Source organism: Coturnix japonica, chromosome 6, assembly GCF_054131305.1.
Source record: "Coturnix japonica strain WE chromosome 6, WE-NBRP24, whole genome shotgun sequence".
Lineage (NCBI taxonomy): Eukaryota > Metazoa > Chordata > Aves > Galliformes > Phasianidae > Coturnix > Coturnix japonica.
Genome location: NC_140668.1, coordinates 34,718,670 through 34,738,858, shown reverse-complemented (window position 1 = coordinate 34,738,858; position 20,189 = coordinate 34,718,670). Strand labels below are relative to the sequence as shown.

The window sequence follows — 20,189 nt, the reverse complement described above, 5'->3', positions numbered from 1 at the left end:
GTGAGGTACTGCCCCACAGCAGCCACCAGGAAGCCCAGGGGAAGGAGGTGGATGGAGCTGGCCCCCAGTTCACCCCGCCCCGTGCTGTGCTGTATCCTGAGCCAAGTGGAGCACCAGGCACCTGGTGGTGACACAGCCACTGCCTGTTTGCATGGTGTGACACCAGGACAGGGGAGATTCTGAGTGAGATTGCATTGAGATGCACACAGGAAAACAGTCCAGCACAAAAGGGAGATCATCAGGTGAGGGACGCTTCTCTACCTGCAGCCAAAACCATCAGAAACAAGTTCTGTATTGTGTGCCAACCTGGGTCTGTCCCATTAACTCCACTACTTAAGTTTCCTTCCTGGTTATTTAGACCTTTCATCCTTTACTGACTTTTTTTTTTTTTTTTTTTTTTTTTTTTTTTTTTTTTTTTTTTGGTAGAAAAGAAACTGTAACTTAAAAGCGTGGACTGGATGTGTCAAGCCTGGTGCTGCTTTTGGATCAGTACCTGTAAGACACCACACGAAGCCAGCTCCCTTGCGGACATCAGTGTTCAGTGTTCAATGTTCAGTAACAGGTCTTGGCTATCACAAACATGTTTCCTCCACAGACAATCTAATCCTTGATTATGATTGATTATTTCTGCTGAAAACAATAGAAAATAACAGCTTATTCTCTCCGATTGAATGGCACTTCGAACGCTGGATGGCTTACACTGGACTCTTCTCCTTTTTTCCCAGTTTTCTCCTATATCATCACCCACTCGTCTGTTTGATGAAGCCCTGCGTCTCAGCTCTCCATTCAGAGAGAATGCAGGTGTGCAGCACTTCAGCTCTCCTTTCTGTCCTGCCCTTCCTCTCTCCCGGACGCTGGAGGAGCCGCCTCCTTCTCCCCCTCGCCCAGGTGCCTCCCCCCCCCGCGCCCCCCAGCCCAGCCTCGGTCTCAGCCCCATCCCCAGCTCCAGCCCCGGCTCGGCCCCGCCGCCTCCCTATTGGTCCCGCCCGCTCCGCTCCGCGGCGCCCCCCGGGCGGCGACCGCTCCGAGACGCGGCGCCGGAGGCAGCGCTGCCCCGCGGCGGCGGTGGCTGCGGAGGCTTAAAGCGTGCGCGCCGTCGGGCGGCGAGGGCGCGCTCACCTGGGTGCCGCTCCATGGGCTCCGCCGTCGCGCACGGCGGGGGCGCGGCGCTGCGAGGCGGCCGCCGGAGCTGCTGCGGGGCAGAGCCCAGGTGACCATGCGGGGGATCCGGGCTCGGCCGCCGCACGCTTCGGGGAGCAGGTAATGCACGCCAGGTGCACGGCGGAACATGGACTGTCTCCTGTTGGTCGTCTGGACTTTACCTGCCGCGATTCTCAGCTGCAGCTCCATGCAGTTCCTGACCTTCCTGTGGCTTGGAAACGCTGTAAAGGCAGGTCGAGAGCACTTTCTTTTGCAATCGCCTAGTGTACTTGCATAGCAGGTTACTGCACAGTTTCTGATGTCTTGTCTTTCTGCCTTCCCTTGTCAAGTGAATCTCGCCCAATACTCCTTTTCTCTCTCTCTCTCTTTTTTTTCTCTCTTGCAGACCCTGCAGCTGTGCTGCCTCTGTTGCATGTCTCATGCAGCAAGTTTAACCAGTGACAGCATCAGTAGCAGTGAATTAAACCATGGTTTGTATCGCTCTTTCTGTATCTATGTATATGAACATTTGTGTAGACGCTTTTTTTTTCTTGGTAAAATGAGCATTTAAAGTGGAGAAGCTAAAGCGTTTGGGGAGCATAAAGTGAAAGCGAGTAGATAGCTGTAGAACAGCTAACTCTGGGCAGAGATTGACTTGTTCAGCCCTGTGTGCAAAGACAACAAGGAATGATGTCTACAGGCAAAGAGGATGAATAAATGAGATGTTAAATACATCCATATATACATGTGCAGTTAGAAAGATGAATGTGTACACAGCCACAACATCAAAACCTCATGTGTTTGTTATGGAAGCAAGGAGACAAAAGTAGTAAAAAGATTTGGGTGGGAGAGCGGAAGAAGCAGAGCACTGCAGGCTAAGGGAGAGCAAACCTGGAGAGAAAAGGCTGTGTGAATGAGAGCCCAGGGGCTGTTTGTTCCCAGGCTGCAGAGACTAGCACTTAGATGCTGATGACTTTGGGAAGGCTGAAGTGCAGTATGTGCTTTTGATTGGATGAGAGCGGAAATAAAGTACAATGGAAAACCATACCAGGGTGCCAGAAGGAAAACCCTCTTGCACCCATTGCCTGTTCACCAGGGGATTCCCTCACTCCAGCAGCTGCTTGCAGTTTTTGGCCACTAGCCTGCTTAGCCTCCTGAGTTCTGAGGCTGATTAACACTACTCCAGGAAAGTAAAAGCTCTTGATGTATTGTTTCCACTAAGAAGAAACAGCTTATCACTGCTTATGTGTTCAGCTTAGTGTGCGCCCAATAAAATCAACTCAGGCCAGGAGATTGATTGTTTTTGTAACACCTTTAACAAGATAAGAAAGGTTTTTTCTTCTTTTGCAATGGTGTCATTTCAGTTTAGTGAGAGGAGTGGGTTGTCTAGCTGTCAAATATACAGGCATCTTTAAGGGTGCACAGAGGTACAACCCAACAGTTCAGTGGGACTGGGAAGCAGTTTATTCAGCATACTTACAGCACTGGGATTAGGTGCTAGTTCAGCACATGACAAAAATTTAGACCCTGCTTCCAGGGTCCCTGTATGGACAAATCAAGAGCAGTGGTGATGGACTTCAGGCTAGGCACTTGCTTGTGCAGCGTGCTGAATCAGGGCCCCTGATTTTTCCTTTCATAGTTTGTTGCTAGTAGATCTCAGTTAAGTTTTGTAATTTTTTTCATGTATTTTATCCAAAACAATAAATTTCTTTGACATGCAATTAGCAATGGCTGGCTAAAGGTTATTAGGTAGCATGTAATCTCTTTCTTCTGAAGGTCAGTTACAATTTGAAACCCAGTCTAATCAAGTCACTACAAAGAGATGAGGTCTCCCTCAGTTAAGGCATTAATAAATTAATCCTTTAATCCATTTGAACAAGTGGTACAGTTCTACAAAGTCCCAGTCATGGTTTTCTCCTACAGTGATACAATATTTGCTGCATTCTTAGGGAAGAAAAAAAATACCCCTCAAACCAAAGCAGCCTTCACATTTGACAGCAATTAATACAGGGGGAGGGGAAAATCTACAGATCTGCTGGTGATGACAAATGTCTTCAGAAGAGTGATTGTGGGAATGTTCACAGCTATGCTACTTAGTCTGTACCTCTCAGTGGGGCAGAAAGGAAACAAACACTGTTTGAGAGGCTGTGTGACTTACAGGGTGAATACATGCAGCCAAGCCTATATACACATAGCCTGTGGAGCTTTCAGGATATTCCCTGAATGGGGGAATTCTTCATACCATAACAAAAGCCTGCTGCTTACTGTGCTAGAATGACACCTTATTTGCTGGATGCTAAAGCTGATGGCTAACTTTATCGTTACAGATTATGTCTTTGTGACACCTGTCAAAGTGGATTCCAGTGGATCGTTCATTTCACACAATGTTTTGCACAGTACTAGGAAAAAGAGATCAACTCACAGTTCAAGGAGTTCCTTGCACTACAAATTTTCAGCATTTGGACAGGAGCTTCACTTAGAACTTAAGCCTTCAACCATTTTAAGCAACAGTTTTATTGTCCAGGTACTTGGGAAAGATGGAGTCTCAAATTCTCAGGAACATGAAATTGAGCAATGTTTCTACCAGGGATTTATAAGGAATGATAGTACCTCGTCAGTAGCAATATCTACATGTGTAGGCTTGGTAAGTGTTTCAAACGAATCAATACTCAAACTGTTTTGATACTTGGAACTGTGGCTGTTTTGGCAAAGATCTTTATGTACCATGTGCCATTTGATGATTTTCTTAATACCACTGGTTGCTATTGCATTTAACAGAAGAGGTATAGTTACAATGAATTGTATCACACCTTTAAGGAAGGTATCTTTAAGGACAGCAGAGCAGAAGACTGGTAGGCCTAGTAACTAGCCCATAGAAGTCTTCATTTGTTATAGTTGGTGATAGTTTCTACCTGTTTTGCTTCCTCTGAAATAAATGTTCTTCCTGCTATTGTGAACTGCTGTGAATAAAGAATCAAACCACAAGCTAATGAGAAAAAAACATATACCTAGTTTTGTCAACTACTTTAAGGAAGGGTGAATTTCCTTACTCAGCAGCCATTATAAACCAGTTTTCGGCTTCCTGTGGCAGTTCCAGCCTACCTTAGTTTAGAAGTCTTGATGAGTGGATCTCTTATGAATGTGTTAAATACTGTCCTTGCATATTTTCTATAGATGGCTGTTGTCCAAGTTCATGAATAGTTATTATTAAGCACAAATGGTGGTGGTTTTTTTTTTTTGTTTTGTTTTGTTTTTTTTTCAAGATGTATTTGATAGTGCTGCTTCCCTTCAGAAGAGTCTTTACTGATGTAATTCAGAATAGTTATTGTTAGCTTTAGGGCAAAAGATCTTGCACTTCACAAATTTCATATGGATGCAGATTAGAACAGTGACATTCGACAGTGCTAGGATATAGGAAGCTATCTTTATGCTGTATGGTTCAGAGGTCCAAAGGATATGTTGGGCCACCCTCTAGAGATCTCTTTTGCAAAGGTACTTGATCATGAGGGCTATTAAACTGCATAGTGAGACCAAAAGAGGGGCACTTCAGACGTCCAGTGTTTCTTTTGAAATAGTAATCAGTGACTTGAGAAGAGGGTGGTTCACTGGGAAGAGCTGTTGAATACTGATAATTGATTGAAGTAGTCTGGTAATGTTTTGAATGCTCTGCTTACCTGTTGGTCACTGCAGTTAGATGAATTAGTGTTTTCCAGTTCATTTGAACAGTTGAAAATGCGACTTTGAAGCAGATGGCAGGAGCTGGAATGAATTCTATTTCATTTTTTGTTTTTATGTTTGTAGTACTGAACTGTCATTATCAGATGTCTTTAGTTAGGAATTTCTGTGGAAGTTTAACTTTCAAATCTAACAGGTTTTATCATTTTTATTTAGACAAAAGCTGTTTTAACTTATTGCAGTGTTTGCCATTTCCTCTAAGGGAAGCGCTCTGCCTCTGTGCAACAGCTGGATTTTGGGTGATCTCCCTGTTTGGTCACATTTTATTTTCTAACATGCATCAAGAGCTAAGTGGAGCTGGGCTTGTCGTGTCTTGTCTGGAGAAGGAAGGTTCAAGTCTGCCTCGGGTCACAGAGGAACAGAATGTAGTGATCTTAACTGAGACTGAAATGGATCTTTTACCACTGTCTCGACATAGAGGTTGTTATGACTGGTAAGCTTTACTTACAAAAGATCCAGAAACCGATCAAAAGAGAATAAATATTGTGGCTTCAAATAATTTATTAAGGCAGAAGCTTTTCAGTATCTATGCTGTCATCAATTAGAATCTGTCTCCTTCCTTAATCAGTTCCAAGATTTAACACAGTTCACCTTAAATTGTTTTACTTCATTTATGAGTTTAAAACAACTTTTAATAATCTCCTGCAGAGTCAGTATCACAACGTATAATTGTTCCTTTCTCCCTATGCTTTTATTAATTTCTGTGCAACTGATGGCCAGCAGGAAAATTATCAACAGAATTCTTAGTCTTTCCGTTTGCAGGACTTCCTTAAAAGTGTGTCGTCAGCTGTTTGTAATGACAACCGCGTCGCTTTTTACTGTGATCCAAATTCAGTAATCATATGTTAAGTCTGGACGCTGTGCCCTGACCAAGAGAACCTTGTGAATAGCTTCTATATCCTCTTTGCACCAACTACTTTTGTCACTTGGTTGCCCTTCTTTCCTATTTGCTTTGTTCACTGCAATTAAACCGAAAGTGGTGTTTCTTCTATATGGTTGGTAGCACTAATCTTTCCATTGTTCCTTTCATTAGCAATAGCTTCCCTACAATAAAATTGCAGTGACCCATTCTTTCAGGCCTGGAACACCACAATGTGATTTGGAAGCAATTGCATTTCAATAGACTACAGGGACTCTTTGATCTAATTTTTTGGATGACCTAGAGTATTCAGTCATTCAGTTGTCTGTTATCTTCCATTGCCTGCAGAGTGGACTTTTGAGAGAGTCTATATGAAATGGTTTGTTAGACAGGATGACCTTAACTTAACACTGGAAAGGAGCAAGAATTTGTTGCTTCAGTATCATCTATTAAGATATGTGTGTATCTAACATTTTGATAGTGTAGTTGATACTGAGGCCTCACATTTTCATGCTGAATTGCTGATTGGAAACCAAGTTTCCAACCACTGAGATAACTTTCTTGATGGGTCAAGAGGCAAACATTGGTCCATGCTCTTTGTCTGGTGTAAATTAAGTTAGCATTTTAGGATAATGCATACACATTTACTTTGAGTAATATCTCTTGCCTTTTTGTCATCCAAATATTTAGGTATTCCTTTTTTTCCTGCCCTTTTTTCTTCATTCAGCATATGCTGTACCATCTGTTATGGTTTTTTTGTTTTTTTGTTTTTTGTTTTTTTTTTGTTTTTTTTTGTTTTTTTGTTTTTGTTTTTAATGAAATTAACTTGTATGCAGGAATCTTGTTTAGATCTTTTACGTGCCTGCTTCACCATCAGACACTGAGTAACAGCATCATGCTTACCTAGCAATAAAGCATGTCACATTTAGTAAAATTCAGGCTCATGTTCTACATTGCATAGGTTCACTCAGTTTATAAAGAATGCTCAAAAGAGGTACTTTATATACCTTATGTATATATATATATGATGGTCTGTCTGTAGAGAAGATTTGTTCCCTCTAAAGAAGCTATGATAATTTTTATTTTTCATTTTCATTTGTTTCACTAATACATTCCTACTCTCAGGGCTGTTTCTGTTTGTTTAACTCTTTTAACTTTGGGTCAGTGAGTTCATTTACATTTGTAAATACAAAAGCAGTTTGTTCTTCTGGCATCATCATAATGTGGCCCAAATAGAAAATCATGTAAAATCTTCAACTCCTTTCTCCACTGATATTCATAATTGCTTTTAATAAAATTCTTATGGTAGCCAAGCATGACTTTTGGGAGTTTCCTTCAATTTTTCATGCTATCCCAATGTATACATCCTGGCTGCTGGTTTGGTCCTGCCACTTCATCTCATTTTCAATTCAAGCTTCTCATTCTGCCCAAACTTAAATATTTTTTTTTCTCTGACCTCCTGACTTAATTCTTATTTATTCAAAGTAAAATGTATGATTCCCACTATTGTTCAGTAATATAAAATTACTTGCAATTGCCTTTAGTTATAGAACTGGAATGGTGACTATGCCGAACGCACTTTATGAAGGGGTTTTCTGAAGGAGATGGTGTATGCCACTGTTCGGATAAAAAAAGATTCAGGAAGTATTCAACGTGGTGATTTCTGCATTCTCCTTGCCCATCTCTGTAAGCATTACATTCTCACTACTTTATTAAAAACAGATACTTGTGTCAGGTTCATCATCTTTAAACCCACTTCAGGATGACATTGTCCCTAAACGCTTTACTCAACTCTCTGTGGTTTGATTGTCTCTTTTTGTCTCTGTTCTGTCTCTTGTGTGACTGGAAACAACTCACTTTACACAGTAAATTGGGCAGAATACAAAGAAACTGCAGAGTTGTCAGCAGTCAGTTTATGTTCTTGAGACATTCTTAAAAATAATTTTAAAATGTACTTTTAGAAACTGAAGTCATGTTCCCTTGTGAACAAGACCTCACTGAAAGAGTCAAGGAAGTTTATAGCATAGTCCAGAGCACAAAACATAGAAAATACTGATCATAATGAATGAGTTGGCTTTATGGAACATCTGTGGGAGCATTGCAGCTGTTTGGTGGAGGAGACAGGTATTAGAGTATATGGCAAACACATAGACAAAATATATAGACAGCATAAAGGAATACTCTTAGCTTTACACCGCCGAGTAGACATGCGTGTCTACTCAGTCAGAGGGATAATCAGTTCAATGGAACAATTCAAGTCCTGTAAAATACACAGTTTTATTGTTGAAGCCAAATTCAACCCTAAACAAGCACACCAGTGTGGAGACCTGACAGACTGCCCCTGCTTATACTAGAGAGTATGTGCCATTTGGCCCTTGTATTTATGTACTGCAATTAGAAGAGTGGAGTCAGCTTCATGCACTAGCTGGTGCCCTCCTTTGTTTTTGGTAAGATGTGATTGAATCTTTCATTATAAGGGGCCTCTTGTCTCAAGTTCTGTTGTGTTTGTTAGTGTCTAGTCAAGGGAAGAGAAAGAGGAGGGAAGGATGAATCATGTTACACTCACTGAGCTGTCAGAGAAGTCTACGACTGGAGAAAGGGTTAGATGTACTACTGAGAGATAAACAGGAGATGTATTAATTCAACGGTAGTTGTGTGTGCACGTCTGAGGGCAGGACTTGCTCAAAGTATCAAAGAAGCCACAAAATTAAAGCTTCTTAATGCAGTCTGGCCACCTAAGAGGCAGGCAGGCAAGGCAACTCATGTACCCATTCTTTGTAGTCATTTAATTGCACCCTGTATTAGCATTACTTAAGTTCATGCTAACAACAGTCTCTTATTCCTAGAGCTCACACTTGATGTCCAATTAAGTATGTTGAGACAAATCCCAAGATTCTTTTTCAGACAAACTCCCATCAAAATCAGTGAGCCAGACTGCTGGTGAAAGTACAAAACAACTGCTGTTTGCAAGGAGAGTCCTTTAGAAAACTACAGCTGTAAAAATAGGACAAAATTTGGCCCATTAGGACCTTGAAAAGAAAGCAAGTACAGAAATGACAATTTGACTCCTTCCCAATGCTATTTTTAGGCCTTCCACAAGTCAATATACAAGTTCCATATTTTTGCTGTTACATGAGAACAAAATGAACAGCATTGGAACATATGTTAATTGGCTTTCTTTATACTCACACACCATTATATCTCCATCCCTTACAAAATTCAAACTATGTTTCACAAGGTCATCATTTAGTCCACTGTTTTGATGGACACTGTGCCATTATTCTTCCCTTAACACAATAAAGAGGAAAAGGGCAAAATTATTTCAAGGAAATTGAAGTAACAGTGCGAAAAAGCCATACTCTTCAAGATATTTTAAATTATACTGGAGAAATACAGAACACTTCTGGCTTCAGCCTTCTATTGACCTCTGATAGGAACTGAATTACATGATGATAAGGTTATTATTGATTACCCTTTTCTACAGCTGTCTGATAAACTTTATGTTCAACTCCTCTGCAAGACAAGGATTATGTCATTCCAGGCATTGTGAGCCAACTGATTCCTCTTGGGTCTGAAACTGAATTCAAGAAGTTAAATGCTTGACAAGTAATTGGCCCACACTGGGTAGGACAGGTAATAGTGGTTGTTTTTCCCAGATTATATAGTAAAACAAAGAAACCAAAACAAAAACCAAACCTGTAGCCCTTGGACACACAGAGGAAATACTATGTCGCTGTCTAAGAGCAGTTGGCCCTATCTGCCTGAGTACAGTGTTGCAAGCATGCAACAGGTCTCAAGGCTGCCCACAAGAGCTAGTGTGCTCAGTTGTTTTTGCCTGCTCCATTATTGTTAACTGTCAGAAAGAGCATGGAAATTGTTCTTCGGTGTATCTCACACCAAACTCCACCCTATAGTGGACACCACTGCTTGCACTCTAAAAACAGTTCCAGAAACAAAGTTGTCTGATAAATAGGCAGTTTATCTTTCTGCTTTAAGAAGCAGTGATGTAACTTCTAAAGGAATCAGTAGACTTCATCTGTCCTTGAAACATGAGCATTTTTCTTTCTGTAGGAAAGTCTTTCCACAACTCTTAGTTCCCACAGTTTCCCTTAGAGAGTGAGTCTGTTAGAGAGAAACAAGTAGTCAAATGCCTCCACGGGGGTCAAGAGAGGATGACCTGTCTGCACAGACTTGACCTCCTCATAACAGGATGTCTTTGATGTAAATGAGGATTTTTATTTTAAGTGCCACTATTTTTGTTTGGATCATACCATTTCTGCTGCTGAGATGCAACGTATTCTTTTCTCCACAGCAGTGAACTGTTGAACATGCAAAAAATCTCTCTCTATTTAAAGACAGATTCTAAAAACTAGTAACAGCTTTTTGTTACTAATAAACGAGGTTTTATTTCTTTTACCTTCTTCCTCCACTTAAAAAGTGTTTGAGGAAAATACCAGGTTTGCAGACTCAGAATCTAAAGCTGTTTACTCAATCAAAACATGATTAACAGTCTGTGAGACTGTAGTTCAAGTCCAGCTCAAGCAGCCCACTCCCAAAGTTCTGTAGACAGCACACAGCAGCAGAGGCAGTGGAAAGCAGAGGGGTATCCTGATTGTGCCCTGACTGTGCTGTACAGCCCACTTAGTTTGAACAAACAATAGCATCAAAATTATTTGTAAGTTCTCTTCTTTTTCCTCCAAGATTACTCTTAGCCTCTCTGTGAAACCGATGTCCTGAGTATGACAGCTTTGTGATTTGCACACTTGCATTGAAATGGGAACTTGACCTTCATCCCTGGTAGTGTCAGCTATGAGAGAAGGACAGAGGCCTGAAGTCTGTTATCACCTTCTGTGATTTGAAATTTGCAGTTCTTGGATGGGGTACAATAAAAGCTGGGGCCATGCTGTGCAATTGGCTGCTATGCCAACAGTTTACCAGTTGGTTCAATAAGACAATTTCAGAGCTTCATCTGATTTCATTTATGGATTTATAATTCTCCATGAGGATTCTAGAAAATACCTGTCTTCTTTTTGGAAATCTCAATGCCCAATGATAAACTGGCAACAGTCTCATTGAATTGAACAGCTTTGTTAGTCACTAGTTTTTCCTCTAACCTGACTCCCAGTCGCACACAGAAGTTGTTAGGTCTATGAGACACATTTAAGTGGTCTTCTGTCTGTGAGACAGCAGAAGAGCGGTTAAACTTGGCTACCTGCAATGAGAGCTAAACCTACAGCAAGGTTCTATCAACTGAATCTCAGACTTCATTATCTTCTTCCTAAAACCCACTCATTTTGCATTAGGAAGGCTCTGACTAGCCCTTAAATGGTATCTGAATTGAACTTTAATGTACAGTTGTATTACAAACAAGGTTTTCTTCTGTCTTTTTGATCACGTCACTGGGAGCAGAAATGTTGGTTCTTTCTTGCCTTTTCTTATCCCATTTTAATCCCAATTCTGTTGCTGCAGGTCTACCATAAATTACAGTATGTGAAAGGAATTTCCTATTGATTTGCTCTGACAGTGATTCGACCAGCTATGTGAATAGCTGATGGAAGCAGAACTTTGGTTCAGACAGCAGAGCACTGACTAAAGCTTCGAGGTAAACATTTACAGAAACCTGAAATCATAATGCCTTGCAGATCAACACAATTTACAAATGTATTAGGCTTCAGTACGAGCTTTAATGTGTGTTAGAGTCTCATAATGGGTTGACATCAGTAACCTTTTATTGTTTATCATGCTCGGAAGTCACTAAGAATGAGGTGAAGAAATGTCAAATAATCAGGTCATATGCAAGTGAATGAGTCTTAATGGTTGGAGCTTAGTACCGTGGGAACCATTGTTGTCCAAAGCAATTTCTGGAACGTTCAAGTTAATTTCTTTCTTACAACGTTCATAGGCCAGGGAAATCTACAAACAACTTCTGTAGTCAGATAAAAATCATTTTCCTGAATCTTATATGTAGCTTCCAGCTAGTTCCTGCCACCGAGTAATAAAATAAAAAAGTATGGGGACAAAGATAACAGGTCTTGAAGTTATTCTTAATGGAATAGCAAGATCCAGCATACACACATTTATTAGAAGAGGAAGCTGAAGCAATAAAGTGATGTTTACTTATGGAGACAATAGGGCATTGCCTTTTCACTCTTCTATGCAATTAGCATTTCTAGCCGCACTACTATGTACACAGCACACTCATGGCTTTATGCTGTGAGGACTGGATTCTTGCTGTTCACAGTGGGATCACTTGACAGCTTGTGCCTGCCTAATATGTTAATTGAAAGACTTTTGTGTCTCAACATCTTTATTAATATTAATAGAATGAGATTTTATTTTTTTTTTAAATGGACCTGTACAAAATACACTTGACCTGGTTTGAGCTCTCACTTCTGTCTTTATACTCTGCTGCACAGTGTGGCTTCCAACTAATTTAAGAATGCAATACTATAAACTGTGTCAGAGTACACAAACTAACAAAACAGGGATTACTCTTCAGGTTGACAGTTACTTTGCCATGAGATATAAAATTTACATAACACCAAAACACAATGAGATTTTTTCAAATAATAAAACTAAAAGCAAATTTGCTGTCTCTTTCTGCAAGTCAGTGCACTTCAGTGAGAAGACTGAGCATTCTATGATTCTATGTTTAAAAACAATCATCATGAGTACGCTTGTCTTCTGTCATACTCTTTAGAAAGAATTCATCAGAATAGTAGTTCTTGAAGTCAGGCTAGACTAAACCTCAAGAAGTATTTTCACTAAATTTAGTTATTAAAGTATTACCTGGTAATGGTATAGGGTAGGTATAATGGCTGTGAGAGTAGAAAGTTTAAACCTTTCTAAATACGTGGCTACCCAGTTTCATTTCCTGCTAACACTTAACAGAAGATTGTGCTATTTATTTTGGTTGATGCAAGTATAAATTAAAGACTGAAGTACAAACTTTAGTCTAAGGCCAGCCTGAATTTTCTGCAGCCCCCTGTGGAGCTGTGAATGATTATAATATGGATGAAAAACACTTCTGTCACTTTTGCCCTTTTTTGCTACTTCATCTGACAGAGGATCATTCTACATTACATTGTTTACAATAACTGTCTGTAAAAACACTAGACATCAGCCTACCACAACAGTATCTCCAGTCCCCAGTTTCTTTCTCTGGTTGCTGCCTATTCTTCATGCTGAAGGCTGTACAGATATATTTTGCATTTCCAACAACACATACTGATGATCATATTGTTTTCTTGCCTCTAGCAGCTAAAACCTCAGCAGAGGGGAAGGAAAAAGGAAACTTTGCAAGCTGAGACAGAAGTGAACAGCTCTGATCCCTACAGCATGGTATCTTCCACTGTCATTGGCAAATACCTGCTGTTTTAGGGGCTTCATTTAAAGTTTATAATGAGTAATATGTTCTATACCTATTTGGATCAGAACTTGACCTAAAAGGGTTCCTTTTTCTTCCATCCTGGCCTTTGAATCAAGAGGCACACAGTACCTTTTTGGTAAAATTATTACAATTTCTGTTTGGTTTAGAAATACATTTTTCAGAAGGAAGGTAATGCTGGTTTGTAAAGAAAGCAAAGCACGTCATTTTCTACTGGCAATCCCCAAACACATCTTGTAAGTAGACCAAGCTGTATAATCAGGTTACAGTGAATCAGAAGATAGAGGAAAATGGCCTACCTGGAAGGCAAAGAAACCAATCTGCAGACTGACCTTATCTTTTTCTTATGGACCACTTAGACTAGTAACAGCCAGAAGTGAAATGAAGCAGGAATTCAAGCAGCTTCCCAGAAAACCAGCAGCATACTCAAAGGTAAATAAGTGGAAAGAGCTTACCTGCTGTAGTCATGATCAAGTCCTGATGAAGTCAGACGTAGCATTTAGACTCTGTGGCACTTCACCTTCTGGGCCTGACTCTGCATTTCACTAGCCAATAAGAAAAGAAATTTATGTATACATACACACATCTATACAAAAGCACCGAATTGGTGATCTTGATTTTACAAAAGACAGTGAAATTCAGTAAGATATTAATATATTATTATTTACATAAAGTTGCACAGGGCAGTGCTTTTTAGAGCTGTTGCTTTCTCTGCCATTAAACAGCGATACCATGTTCTAGCTATTTAAATGAACTCCTTCATGTTTCTTCCAGGGAACTGACTCACATTTTAAAGAGAGAGTTGAAGAGATTCATCTCCAATTGGTTTTTATAGTAAGTGGCTAGATGTAAAGTAGCTGCAAAAACTGACTGTTACATACTGTTCTTGCATTACTCCAATCATTATGTATATGTTTAAGGAAGACCTTATTGTGAGTTCATAAAGTATCTTATACAATTGATTTACAAATGCAAAAAAATTGAGTGACATTTAGGATTGATTGATAACAGCATAAATAGTTTGAAAAAATACGTCCAGTATCCTGTTGTAGTCCTTTTGTGGATCACAGTGGAGGTGCACAAAGAGGAGCCCAGGACAGGAGTCATCAAGCATGAAATCTTGGGCTGAAACTATTTCAACAAGAGTGGGAGTGTAGTTTCAGCCCTCTCTTATCTTAACAGCATTCCTTATGTACACTAGCTTTCCAAAGTGAGATGTGTGATTGATTCATAGCAACTGATGGGCAGTTTAAAATTACAAAGCTTTCGGTTTCCTGGTTCCCTGGCAGATAAGGAGGGTGGGCATTTCCTGATTATATGGTATACATTCAAAATAGTTCCCTGTGGTGCTATTTGTGACTAATTTACTTCTATAGGACATTAACACGGCTGGTGTTATTTCGTGGGAGAGGTGTATAGTGTAACATGCTGTGAAGAGAGGAAATGTTTCACAACACGAGGTCTTTCTGGCTTTTCCTCTGTTTATGTTACCACCTGGAAAGTAGGAAAGGTGGAGTAAATGACCAATGATCCACATGGATTGCATGAACAATCCTATCTTTAGTCATAACACTTAAGCCAGGTGAATTCACACTGAGAAGTGTGAAAATTGCACTTTAATTCCTAGAAACGCAAGTCTTGTGTAGGAAAACATGTAGTCATGAATAGCACTTGGCTACCTTCCTGTCACTGGTATCTTGGCAGGCAGCGCAGAGACCCCACAGCCAGGGCAAGCTCAAGAGACCACTCAGCAGCCAGATGATTTTGGGGACAAGTCAGGGGTACGCTAATACGAGAGACAGGCTTGGGACAGGATACAGCTGAGAAGTTAGAATGTGAGAATGGTAAATCAGCACCTGCACAAGCATTCAGTGGGGCTCTTGTGTTCTGTGGTGTCAGGCTGGAGCAGGGAGTGCACACAAGCCCTAGGATAGATATGAGACTGAAGTGTCTATAACTCTCACTCACTTCCACAATGTCCCAAAGCCTCTGTAAACCTGACAGCACATTCCTCTTCTTCGAGCTTTTTTCTTAACCTGTATTTAACCTGACCTTTGTTTAACCTACTGTTCAGTAGATTCATTGCAGAAAGAAGGTCAGGCTGCCTAGGAAATTTTGCCTGCTAAATCTTCTGTTGACTTTTTTTTTTTTTTTAAGCCATCCTTTTATAACTTTGAAACATGTTAAGTTGTCAAGACACTCCATATGATTTTATCTCTCTTGACTTCCCTGCATTTTTGCTCTAGCTAGAGGGCCGATTGTGCTTACCATTGTGGCAGCATCTGTGTCAATAGATTTCCAAGTTTCATGGACCAATTTAACATAGACAGTATCTCACAGAATGAAAAGTTACTTTCAAGTACCACCTTTCCTTCACTATTTTATTTTCCCTATTTCTTGAGGTCTCAAAGATCCTCGGAAGGTTACTTTGATCTCTGGAGCTCCACAAACTATAATAGGAAGTAGTACATTGAAAACACTCTACTGTACAAACACTTTCATGAATGCTACTCGCTTACTTGAAAAATCACAATTGTGTGCTTGCTGAGACAGGAATCAAAGACCTTTCTTTTTAAGTCAGTTTCTGTAGGTCCCTGTAGAAACAAAGTTTTTATTTCCCCCTCCTCATACTCTTTTGTTCTCTGATCTTAACTCTGATTCTCAGAGGTACATAATGAAGCTAATTTTGTTAGTTAACACAAATATTTCTACGCAGCCTTTTATACTTTTTTTTAAACACTCATCTCAACTGAAGCATCACATAATTCATAGGCTTATAGAAAAGTCAGTGTAACCTTTCATAACCATTATAGTTCTGCAGACCTAGTCAGTAAGGCTCAGCTGAATACAGATCTGAATACCTGCAAAACATTATGTTAGCAGCCCAAATACTGGCTTAGACTTTTGTGTTGTATTCTTACCCCATCAATAGATAGGATGTTGTAATGCTATAATGGGATGATAATAGTAGGGAGGTAAAGTCTTTAGCTACAACAAATAAGAACAAGGCCAAATGCAGCAGACACAGAAATGAAGGGGGGAAAAATCCTGCTTACTGTTGGAAGTTTTCAGGTGAGCAGGGATCTCCAGCAAGAGGCCCAGGTTTTCTGCTTCTAATTTCACTGGTTAAACCAGCAAAAGAGTTGGCATGCTCACCTTGGTGCACTGTTCCCTTACAATAAAAAAAAATAGTGTAATTTGTGGGAGAGAGGAGTGTGAATGAGTGCACTGTTCTGAAGCAAGACAGGGATGAAGCAGTATATGTGGGCACCACTGTCTGGTAGCTTGTTGCATTTGACTACAATTAAGGAATCAAATTTTTGGACCCATAGTATACTTGACAATACAACGTGAAGGCAGGTTGTAAGCTGTGCCCAGAAATACGTGGGCATATTTCATGATATGGACTATAGATGGCAGTTACTACATTTAGCTTAGCAAATAACTCACTTCTTAATCAAATGACCATTCTAAACTAAGACCTGGAGACTAAGAATATGGCTTACTGTGTGTCTGACTTATACATGGGGTTGTCCTGTATAATACTTATAACTGTATAATACTTATAACAAACTGAGAAAACCATGAGGCCTAATTTTAATTTGGTGGGATGCTGCTGTCCTATTTCAGGTTAATAGTATGAACTGCCTTCAAAGTTTTACTGATCTGTCTTTTCTTAGAAAGAAAATGTGTTGTGATTTAACCTGGCAGGTGGCTAAGTGCCACACACTCGTTTTCTCATTCCTCCTTTCCCAGTGGGATGGGGAAGAAAAACAGAAAAGAACAAAGTAGAACTTGTGGGTTGAGATAAAACTATTTAATAAGATAAAGAGAAGGAAAAGGATAATAGTTATGACTTCATATATAAAAATGTGTATAACAAGTGATGCAAAAGCAGTCGCTCACCACCACTCATGCCCAGCTAACATCCCAAGCAGCAGAAAGAGATGAACTCCCACTCCCTTTAAAACTTCAAAAAGAAGTCTATCCAGTGATGTGATGAGAGACAGATGGTGTTCAGAGCTGTATTTGAGCGGTGTGTCGTCAGACAGGGCACTCACTTACCAGTGCAGAGTCCTGCTAAGTGGCAAGTACCTAGCTACTATGGGTTTGTGTGATCAAACTACTGAGTAGCACCCTGAAGGTTGGAGCTGCAGCAGGAGAAAGGTCGTGAGCTTCTATAGTGAAGGACACATAATAATCTGACTGGTCAAATGCGAGTCTTTGAAATTTTTTTGAGCATTTACAGTATAGATTATACTGTCCTGCCTTTAAAACTGAGAAATAAGGAACAGAGAAGCTGTATGATGAAGAATTGGGAGCTGAAGCCAGATAACACAGGCGCCAGCTTGACATTCTCACCCTTGGTCCATCTTTGCTTCTTGTTTTCCATTCCCTCAATGGCCTAAGCTCTTTTATTCCACTCCCTTTCTCCTTCCCACGTAGATATTTCAACATATGTATGTCTGTGTATGTGGAATATCAGCAAAGCTGATACTTTATTCCCTACAGAGTTCCTTGTGACCACTCTCTCATGTAACTAATCCATAGCAATGTATACTCCAACAAGGAAAATTAAAAGGTTGGGAACCACTGACCTAACTTCTTAGTAAGCAATACAGCTGGCAATCAGATGTAACCCGAGCTCCTTGCTTTTGGAGCTGCCTGAGCTATTCATAGCAAAATAAAATTGCTATGGGAATTGAACTGGATTTATTTTGTTTGAATGCAAATTATCCCGGGTCAGACAGGCTCAGATCTTCTGCCCCCTCAAATGCATTTGCATCAGCTCTGCCAGGCCAAAGCTTTTATCTGGAAGATCTTCACTGGGGAAAAGTAGGCATGGGTAGCAAACTGTTACTGTCTAGAGCATTCCCTGTGGATCTTTGGTGTTGTCAGTGTAAGTCATTGAGCAGAGTGAAGTGTCTGCTGTCATCTAGCAGTGTGCTGAGTGTGTTCAGTGTCTCTTGGCTTCAACTTCAACAAGGTGTGTTTCAGGCTTGTCTGCCACTCTCACTCAGGATACGTAAAGTTCTCCTGAAAGGAATAGCTGCTAAAATCCTAACATCACAGGAAAAGCTGAATTTTCACACAAAAAAATAAATAAATAAATAAAAAATTGTTTAGTATGTTTTAAAATCTCACAATTTACAGTATTGTTTCCTGTGAAGCCTGATTTATGACTTGTAGTGTTTGGAGTTGCATGTCCAATAGAAAGGAATGTTGTTGATCGGAAACACTCAAGCAAGCATCTGTTAATGCTAAGTACCTATGGAAAAGAATTCCCAAGCACTGGTTTTACTTATCTATCATCATCACTTGTATATTTTCTTTAGGCAGTCCTTTTTCAGTGTCATTATTATTTAAATAATGTTACTGCTTTTGCCTTGATCACAGTTGCAGGATCAGAAGATTCATTCAGAAGCCATACAGTTTCCCTAGAATATTAATACATATTAATCCCATCAACATAAAACTGATCAGCTGCACATGAAGGAGGAGAATCTTTCCAGAGCACGTTCATTGCACCTAGTCTTTAGAGCAGTACAATTCTTGCTAATGATCAAGGTATCTTGAAGTCACATTTCAGAGATTTGTGTAGAACGTGAATGGTGCTTTTATTTTGTGCTGTCACCCAGAGCAAGAGGACAAGGAGGTCTGTGCCTCTATGCTTCAGTTCTAAAAGGTAGAGCTCCTCTCACGTGCAAAGGATTCCTATAAGTCCTGATCCAGCATTGACCTTTGTTACATGCTAGTTTAGGAGACTACCTAAGCTATCTTCTGAAGTCAGTTTGTTTATTACTCTTGGTGTGCCGTAAGTAACTAATCAACTGTGAGACAGCACATGACAAATATGGGCTGCCTCTTTTTAGGAAAAGTGAAACATAAGTGTATTCATAAAACAATCCTGCTGTTTCCTGTTTACTTTGTGTTGGATTTCAGAACTGTCATAACTAATAAAACATCTAGATTTTATCTTACAGTTGCAGGGATTTGCTTAAACAGGCAGTACCCAACTGCTTGTACAGCCACCAAACCTTAATTCAAGTTGTTGGTTTTAGCTAATTGCTTTCCAGAAACATTATGACAAGCCAAAAATTCAGTCAGTACCCACACTGATGGAACTGTTAATGAAGTGATCTTGAGTGCTGCTTGGCAACCTTTGGCACTTAAATCTTAACAGTCTGAACATGGTGTCATAATGCTGTAGTCTACATTAGTATTTTTCTTCTGTCTAAGATGCCTGCTTATGTGGGTTTTTTTGCTGTTTGTCTTGTTTTATTTTAACATAAGAAACGAGGAAACTCAGGTACTTAAGAGCATGTATTTAATTTGGCTAAGCGATCAAATTTGTGTTAGTTCTAGAATATCTCATTACTTGCAATAAATACCAATTTAATACATCTAAATACCAACGTGAGTGGTTCAATTACTTTCAATGGAGGAAAAAATAAGAGGATTTCCTTATTTGCCATATGTTGACAGAGGATTGCAAAAAGATGTTTTAAACAAGTTCAGTCAACTGCATAAATACAAAGGCACTATTCAGAGATAACATTGTCTCTGTTCATTTGGGAATAATTAAAGACATTCAATTTTGTTACCTTGTTTTAGTAATTGCTGAATGTTCTGCATGGCACTTCTTTTGAGCAGCCATACAGAGTCTTTAATGTCTATCTCAGATTGCAGTTTCAACTTCTTACTTTCCTTTTGTCAGATCCGTAGATAATAAAATGCTATGTTGTTAAGAATTCCTAACATTTTACATTGCAAGAAATCTACAGTATGTTAGAAACCAAACTGAGTTATTCTATGACTCATTTACAACCTAAAGAAACATGTGATCTTCTGTACAATTCTTAAGTTGAAGTGGGCAACCAGTGATTCTAATGCTTCTTTGATGATAAAAATATTTTAGTATGTTTAAAGTCCATTAACTTAACCTAAACATTTGCTGTGGTACAGAGCCAGATATAGCAATCTGGTGAAAATCAGGAGAGGTCTGCTGAGGTTATTCTCATTAGCCAAGGACTGAGACCAATAAAATATTACATTTGTATTTGCCTG

At 39.8% G+C, this 20,189-nt stretch overlaps 1 protein-coding gene and 1 long non-coding RNA gene across 11 annotated transcripts in view; one reads left to right on the top strand and one right to left on the bottom strand.

Moving 5' to 3' along the window:
* The first annotated feature begins 1,026 nt into the window (after positions 1–1,026).
* The window catches only part of ADAMTS18 (ADAM metallopeptidase with thrombospondin type 1 motif 18), a 66,654-nt gene continuing 47,491 nt past the window's right edge, over positions 1,027–20,189 (top strand). For 3 of the 10 annotated variants that reach the window (XM_015874171.3, XM_015874172.3, XM_085551843.1), the window contains exons 1-3: positions 1,027–1,390; positions 1,547–1,631; positions 3,468–3,784. Coding sequence is in view for 5 of the 10 variants with exons in the window: in XM_015874172.3 (XP_015729658.2) it covers positions 1,289–1,390; positions 1,547–1,631; positions 3,468–3,784 (504 nt within the window). In the remaining 5 variants the exon portion in view is untranslated. Of the gene's footprint in view, positions 1,442–1,546; positions 1,632–3,467; positions 3,785–11,203; positions 11,337–20,189 lie in introns of all 10 variants that reach the window. The other 7 variants (XM_015874170.3, XM_085551844.1, XM_085551846.1 and 4 more) reach the window with 6 other exon arrangements.
* The window catches only part of LOC107319412 (uncharacterized), a 173,401-nt gene continuing 166,383 nt past the window's right edge, over positions 13,172–20,189 (bottom strand). Inside the window, exon 5 of the long non-coding RNA XR_001557807.3 lies at positions 13,172–13,666. This is a non-coding gene — a long non-coding RNA (uncharacterized LOC107319412). The remainder of the gene's footprint in view (positions 13,667–20,189) is intronic.